Source organism: Populus trichocarpa, chromosome 1 (assembly GCF_000002775.5).
Source record: "Populus trichocarpa isolate Nisqually-1 chromosome 1, P.trichocarpa_v4.1, whole genome shotgun sequence".
NCBI classification, from domain to species: Eukaryota; Viridiplantae; Streptophyta; class Magnoliopsida; order Malpighiales; family Salicaceae; genus Populus; species Populus trichocarpa.
Genome location: NC_037285.2, coordinates 21,492,956 through 21,501,629, shown reverse-complemented (window position 1 = coordinate 21,501,629; position 8,674 = coordinate 21,492,956). Strand labels below are relative to the sequence as shown.

Sequence of the window (8,674 nt, the reverse complement as noted above, 5' to 3'; positions counted from 1 at the left end):
TATAGTCAGTTTATGTTTTGACCAATTCAATTTATATGTTGTAGGTTTACTCTTGTTGTTAAAAAAAGATAGCAAAAAAATTACTAACACCTCAAATCCATACTCGTAGTGTAGTGAAGCATGAGCAACTAATATAATGATAGGTTGTTTTCTAAGAAAATTACCTTAATTTGAACACAATAATATTTTGACTTTATCTTTTCATAAATTACAGTTTACATACATGGTAAACGTCGGAATTCAAATTTGATAAAAGACAAAAAATTCCCTAACTTAATTTTATTTTTTTCTTCTTTTTTCTTGGGTGTTTTTCCTTTCTAATAGAAGTGTTAGAGATTTTTGGCAATATAGCACAAGTAAAAAAAGTGGTTGAGAAATAACATGATCAGGAAAAAACTATTGTTTTCAAGTGCAGTATTTTAAAAAACCGCACTTAGAAACTAAAGTATTTTTAGAAAAATATCAAAATGGGCTTGCACAAATTCCAAAGATGATAGAGAAAAGGAAAGGCGAGAAACAATGAGACCCCGAAGATAAATTTGATACCATTAGACTGAGTTTAACAAGACAAATCCATGAACATCAAGGAATGCTACCAATAATAGCTTACATGATCCACATATGCTTCCTAAAATGGCGAGTGGTTCACTTGCATTTAGACGACGTGTGTGGATCATTGCAATCATTATTGGTAGCTTTTATTGGATTCGTCATGTCAATGTATTTTTTTTCAATTTCTATGATTGTGCATACATAAATTATTATATAACATGTACACATTTTACTATGCAGATAATATCACACTATTTCTAAGCCAATTGCAACACCACTCTTCTAGTCGCCCCTAGCATGTTAGCATTTCTTTTGTGCCTACTCTTTATATTTACAATGGCTAGGTTAGCCAACATATCCACTAGTGGAATAACAAAATAATATAATAAATGGCATCACTAATATCTTAACCAATGACAAGAATGATATATAACATATGACTCAACTTTCTAAGAAAATATTCTTTTTATTCACAAGAAATGTTCAAGGACTATGTATATAAATACACATAATTATTAGGTAAAAAATGGAATCTTTGGCTATGCAAAATACAAATTCTAGGTCATACGCCATATAAGCTTTATGCCATGTAAGTTCATGTCTATCTTTTTTCACCAACTTAAGTATCAAAGGGTCCTGTTCCAATAGTTGATTTATTTTAAAAAAAACAACCAAGGTGAAAACAAAGATCTCATTCAAACTCATCACCCCCATCAACCTAGAACGCATCCATGGAAAACCTAATTTATGTCTGAAGTTTTTTCACGACTTCATCAGAATTATGCATTCATAAATTAGTATGTAAAGTATTATCAACTATATTAATAATAGTATACAATTAGTGATTTTTCAAATGTGAGAGAGAAAACACAATTGCGAACAAACCTTAGTATGTTTATCATAATTTTTCTTATATAATAATATAATAGAAATCCTAATTGATATTTAAAAAATTTAAATTTAATAGAATTGAACTAAAGAATAAAAAACATTTTTTCAGAACTATACTTGATAGATTTTAAATAACACGTGGCTTACTTCTTCTAGTGATTTCTTTTCTTTTAAAAGTGGCAATTTAAAAACAAACTAGCAAAAATAAAAATTTTACCAAACAAAATGATTTAAGAAAATAAAATGATATTAATCAAACAAACTGAATCCACACACATAAATAAATTAACCAAGCAAATAAAATAACACTTATATTTAAAAAAATCAAGAAAAATATTTAATGATATTGTTAGTGCCATCCAACAACATTTTTTAACCCTTCAATCTCCATAACATTAGACTTTAAGGCAAACACCAGTAAGAGCTTATAAACAACTTCAATTCCCTCTTGAAGAGGCATGACAAAATGATATGTCATTAAGATACATCAACTATCATACACTCAAAAGAAGCCACACCTAGTATTTTCACACCAGACATTTCAAATAAGGGTCCAATCACAAATATTATAAGTCTCTTTCACCTACTCCTTGCAAAAATATACATAGATATTAAAGAGCTCATGAGAATAAACACTACTAAATGAAAGATTTCACACTTTTCAATGAGTGCTACATACTCACATCTTCAAAAAATAAGTATCCGCAAATGTTAACTTAGATAACTATAATGAACTTATAAATCCTAAGGAGTATATATAAAATACAAGAAATACTTTGGAATTAGTAACACAAAAGGTGATGTCAAGAAAAAATCTTTCCCACAACATTTCATGGATCTTCTCGGGTGTGGTATCACAACCTTGAGCCTGATTTTATTCTTGGCATTCATGTTTTATGTATCAAACTTATCTCATATTTCAACATCAGTATACCAACTAAAAAAGGCATCACTAAGCTCTTTTTCATCACGTAACGTGGAGACAAAACACTAGAGGCTTAATGAGAAAATGCTTAATGTGGAGGATCTATAATTATTTATTATAGAAACGATTATACACTCTTCCTAATAAAAACCTCCTTACAGTAAAACAAGCCATGAAAAATCACATTCGAGTAAAAGAGAAAATCATCACCAGAAAAGGACACACGCTTCAAACCACATAGAAAATAATAATAATAAAAATAAAAATATTCATTGGAATTGATTTTTTATTATTAACATTTTTTTAAAAAAATAATTTTGAACATGATTTGATCACATTATGATTTTTTTAGCTTTCAATCACAAAATATGAAGAAATTATTTCTATATTGTTTGTTAACTTGTTTTAACAATCATAAAATATATATTTTTAATAGAAACAATGATTCCAGTTATAAATATTACATTGGTTAAGATAAACAAAAGATATATTAATAGGAGATTTTGCCTTGACGACGAAAAAATTTCAAGACGACTATATTTTCAGGTTTAAAAAGAACTTAAGCCCCCCCCCCCCCCCCCCACAACGGAGCGCAAGCATACAAACTAGTGATGACTAAAAATCTTTCAATTATAGATTTGTTTTATAAGAACATTAAAATATAATACCAAAGTGAATTTCTAAAAAAAAAAATTAAAGACCAATAGGCACATTTTAAAAAAATCATGTTGTGGGATCATGAAACATATATAGGATATGATGATAACAAAAACATAATGAACATGGATGATATTAAAATAAAAAGAATAGTAAAAAAATCTTTTAAATAAAAAAATAAACAATCTAAAAAACACCAAAACGATATAATAATAATAATAATCTAATTTTTTTCAATACTCAATTTTATCTCATTTTTTTCCAATTGCAATCTTTAATGTCCAAATTAATGACCATTTTGTAAAAAATTATTAAGAATTGAAAAAAAAATCAAAGTGTAAAATAAAAAGATAAAAAATAACCAATCTAAAATTCATGATAAAAGTTTTTTTAATCATCATAACTTCATTTTTCTTTCTCTACAATTCCTATATTTTTTGTAATTTTAATTCTAGCCTGAAAGTTTATTTTTGTTGTATTTCAGTTCTTGAATTATAAATAAGAGAGAAAATTACATTAAAATAACAAAAAGAAAAAAAATCATGGATTTAATTACTTTTCAATGACAAAAAAACATCGTTCGTGTTAAAAGTTTCATTCAATCAAAGAAATTCCACAGTTAAAAAAGAACTAACCTCCTATTACTACACTATTATTATTATTATTATTATTAACATCCACACCTCTTGGAAAAGATAAGCAGTTTTTTTCTTCCATGATCTCTTATATGTTGCCATCAAGAACATGCATTTAAAGTGGACAAAAACAGCATGTCATATGGACCAGACAAGCTTTAGTTGCTGAGGTTGACTTAGGCTCTTGGGGTGGGTCTCAAATTCTTTTCCATCTCAGGATTTTGCAAATACAGCTTGCATCTCCTCACCAAAATGTCCGAAACAAGTCCTTGTTCTTTTTCGAGACGCCTCTGTCGTCTTTCTTTGGGGCCACAAAACACCTCATACCAGGCTGAAGCTGATCAATCCTTTCCCATGGCCGACGAGAAAATTCTAGCTTTGGTCAGATTATCCTAGTCCTCGAGTGTCATCGTTCAAAGGATCCTAGCCGCTGTATATTAATTTCTTATGCTTTATTTCAGGTGTTATGATCCTTCAAAGACTCTTGAAGGATCAAGTAGCTAGACACTAGTAACTCGCCATTGTAACAATCCTTGTCCAGGGATCATTTGTGTGCTTCGTAAAGGTGTTTTTCAATCGAAAATTTACACGTTTTCAAGATTTGAAAAGCACTTTGAAAAAAAAGATAAACCATCCCACAAATATCAAACGCACTAAAATCACAAGGCATAAGATAGAGATAAACAAGAAATCATATCTCAAAAAGATATCCCCATCACAAAACCAGTCTCAGTAACTTTAAAAACAAATGTGCTTCTGCTCAAGTCAACAAATTAGCTCCCTCATGAGACATGCTCTCATAATCATCACAAAAGAGAGCAAAAATCATTCAGAAACTAGAGAAAGATGCAAATACAAATCCAATGATTAGTGATCCAACAGAGATGGAAAACCCAATAGAACCGGAATGACCTGGAGATGGAGCTGGTGCTTGCTCATTTCCTCCACCATTCACAGCTAGTCCAGGCGCAGATCCTCCTGCCACACAAAGCGAGCAACATGATGAGCGGTGTTCAGTATATTTGATTGGCAAACAAATTAATATAGTTCTTAACAAAACAGCAAAATCATATGCGTATATGACTCTGTGAGCAAACCACTTGCCACATTTATAACCATCAACATCCTGTTATTTTCAGCATCAAATTCACTAACTACCATGGCAAGATTTGGATGCCCTTTTCATCCACCACAACCAGAGAATATTGATTGCATGCACCCAGCTGAAGATGTGAGTTGGGGGTCTCTTGTTTCCTCTTTCAAAAATGCGGATGTAAGGAATGCAAAATCGGATGAACAATCTATCTCAAGACCAAACGACCAAGAAAGATGGTCGCCGCTCTCCACAGTGTTCAAGCACAAACAAGGGATTACAATTTAAAAAAAGAAACATGACATGAAATAAATTATACAAAAATAAGGAAAAGAATGGCAGCAAGACAACAGCCAAGCATTCAATTTCTTCTTTCTTCATCTTTTTTGTTCCCTTGATAATTCAGATATGGGCCAATAAGAAAAAATCTACATAATTCAACCAGTGCATCAAATGTCACATGCAAAGATCAGGAAAAGAGCATACCAGGGGCACGGGCACGGGCACCAGAGGGACTAATGGCCACTGCAGCAAGAACAAAAAACAACAAATCATATTAAGCAAAAAAAAAAGAAGTAACTTTCGAGAACCAACAAGAAATATTAAAAGGGGGAGCGCTGACATCCGCAGTTAGAGGCAGGAGGAGCGTGGATTTTGCAGACAGAAGGGAGGGAGAGAGCCTTCGTGACATTCAAAACGATATCAAATCGAGCACTACTCTTGAAGGCCTCACAGAGGCACTCAGCTTTAGTGCTCAACACCGTCTTCAAACCAGCACAGCATTTCCCCTCTGGCTTTGCTGCTGTGCTGTCGTTTGACACAAAAGACAAGCAGTCAGCCATGCTTAATATCAGATTAGTGCAGTCCACCGAGGAGGGTGCTGGGGCTGATGCGGGGCTTTGGGAACAACAAGAGATTGAGAAGGTGCAGAGAAGGATCAGAGACAACACCTTTCTTGATGCCATTTTTCTTTTTTTATCACTAATATTATTCTGCCGCGTAGAGATGGAGAGGGAGATAGTTTTTTTCTTCTTCTTCTTTTCGAAATGCGGTTGTGAGAATGGGATTGGTGAAGTGAGATCAATAAGTGGGGAGGGACGGATGGCAATTATTACCAGGAGAATTTAGTTTCTGTAAGCGTGATCCCACCTGTTCTTTTAAAAAGTTTAATTTTTTTTAAAAAATAATTTTTATAATTTCAATTCGTTTTAATATATTAATATTAAAAATTATCATTAAAAAATAAATAAAAAATATTATTTTAATATAATTTCAAATAAAAATACTTTAAACAATAATTATTATTAATTAATTAATTAAAAATAGCAATAAAGGCAATGGCTTTTTTCTACCCGTTTTGGGCGGTGCATTATGATTTTCTTTAGTGTGGGATACGTGTTGGGCATCCAATCCCACGTGTCTTTTTAATGTCGGTTTTTTTTTTCTTTTTTCCGCCTAGGAAAAGGTTTATAAATTAAAAATAGCAATAAAGGCAAAGAATTGATGTTTTTTTAAAAGTATTTTTTTTTAAATAGCTAAAATGTTGTTATTTTAAATAATTTTTTTTAATTTAAATTAAATTTTGACTAAATCAATTGGATCATAAATTATTCGGGTCAATTCAAATCAACTTAAATTTAACTTATTTTGAAATTTGACTTAAAAATATAATTATAAATGTCTTCTAAAATACTTTTTATATAAAAATTAATCAAAATAAATTTTTATTTTTAAAAAATATTTTTTTATATCAATACATGTAACACTACAAATCAAATCATAAAGGTAGATGTGTTTTTTCTTTTCATAAAAATTTGTGATCTTGAGAGTGTGATTACAGTTGCTTTTTAAAGTGTTTTTCATGTCAAAATACATTAAAATAATTTTTTTTATTTTTAAAAAATTATTTTTAAGATCAGCGTATCAAAACGATTTAAAATATACAAAAAAAAGTTAAATATAAATACAATCGTATTCTTATCTAAAGAAAACAAAAACTAGTCGTGAGATTCGCGTAAATCCATGTTAAAAATCTCAAAAGGCCAACTTTTTCATAAGCTCTTATAATTTATAGAGTTTTGACCTTTTCTGATAAACATAAAAAGTTTTCCCAATAAAAAAAATACCGAACATGGTATTGTGTGTGTGTATATAATTACCATTTGAAATTTGATATTTATTGTGACATTTTGTTTTTTACGAGATGCCTTTTAGAATGATGTGTGTATTAATTTTTTATTTAAAAAAAAAACATTATCTTAAATATAATCTTAATCAACTCGCTTAAATTATTTGGATTCAATTTAATTCAGATTTTTTTAATTAAATCTCATATTTATAATTATTTTAAGTGTCAATAATTAAATTTTAAATGAAATTTAATGTCTAAAAATAGTATAAAAATAAATAAATAATCAATATATTGTTGAAACTAAGCTCTCTAAAATATTCATTTATAGATATTTGAAGAAATAAAATGATTATAATAAAAAAATAAAACAAATTAAATTTAAATGAGATGCTATAATGAAACGAGAAATGTAAAAAAGAGACTACCCCGTTTGTTTGCTGGAAAGTATTTTTTTTTTGAAAAGTGAATTCCGGGAAAGTAAATTATTTTCCGATGTTTGGTAGTGTAATGAAAAATAAGTTGGAAAATATTTTCCAGTGTTTGGTTATGTCATGGAAAATGAGCTGGAAAATAACTTATTAATGTTTTATTTTTTAAAAATTTATTAAAATAATAAGGAACAAATCTTACAAATTAAAAATTTGAATGAAAATGAAATTGAAAAAAAATATAATTTCATAAATTATCTCAAATAAAATAAATAATAATCAAAATAATAGAGATCAAATCTAAAAAATAAAAAAAATTGAAAGATGAAGAAGTTAAAATAATAATAATTAACATTTCATAAATTATTTCAAATAAAATAAATAACAATCAAAAGAACGAGGACCAACTTTGATAGATAAAAAATTTCAATTAAAAAATGATAAGAGAAAAGCAAATAACGATTATAAAAATGAGGATCAAAATTAATATAAAAATTAAATTATAAGGGATGAAATTGAAAAATAAATATTCAAAACAAAATATATATAGCAAACAAAAGTTTGAGGACCAAATTTGATATAATCAGCAAATAATATGACATTTCTAAATTTTTCACAACTTCCATAAAATATTTTCCGCCCAAAATAAAAGGAAAACACTTTCCTGAAAACCAAGCCAAATTTTTCTTTGACTGGAAAGTGTTTTCCATTGACCAACTTTTCTAATGACAAACAAACACAGGAAAGTTTGAAAAATAATTTCCCGAAAATCACTTTTCAGAAAACAAACATAGTCTTAAATGGAATATAATTTGGTATTAATAACTTTTCTTCCTAACGGTCTTCCTTTTGAGAAGTGTTACACTCCTTCAACATTCAGCTTGGTTTTTTAAAACTACATGAGATTAAAAAAATATTATTTTAATATTATTTTAAGTATTTTTTAATTATTTTAATATGTTAATATTAATAATTTTATAAATATATTTCTAAATATAAAATATTAAAAAAAATACATTTTAAAACCATTCCTTTATGCGTGGCATCCTGACTTTTATTTATTGTAAATTACTTTCCAAAATGAACAAGAGCTATATTTTAAAAGTATTTAAAAAAAATAAAATTTTTTATGTCAAAAATAATTTTAAAAAATAAAAAAATATATTATTTTAATATATTTTTAAATAAAAAAATTAAAAAAACTACTACTAGCACAATGCTAAATATTATATAAACTCCTTAAGATTAAGTTAGGTTGAGTTCCACGTCTTATTTGAAAAGTCCCTAGTTGGAAAAATCCCTAACAAAATATATTATTTGAAAAGTCGAGTCCAATTAGTTGACAAGATAAAAGCCTTTTAT

The 8,674-nt window shown here is 28.3% G+C and overlaps 1 protein-coding gene across 1 annotated transcript; it reads right to left on the bottom strand.

Annotated features, from left to right (window-relative positions):
- Window positions 1-4,334: 4,334 nt before the first annotated feature.
- Window positions 4,335-5,864, bottom strand: LOC7473010 (non-specific lipid transfer protein GPI-anchored 31). Its single transcript, XM_002299636.4, has 3 exons — window positions 5,376-5,864; window positions 5,240-5,278; window positions 4,335-4,638 (listed from the first exon to the last, which is right to left on the bottom strand). The coding sequence occupies exons 1-3, from the start codon at window positions 5,716-5,718 to the stop codon at window positions 4,490-4,492; spliced, it is 531 nt and encodes a 176-aa protein (XP_002299672.4). The 5' UTR covers window positions 5,719-5,864; the 3' UTR covers window positions 4,335-4,489.
- Window positions 5,865-8,674: the final 2,810 nt, after the last annotated feature.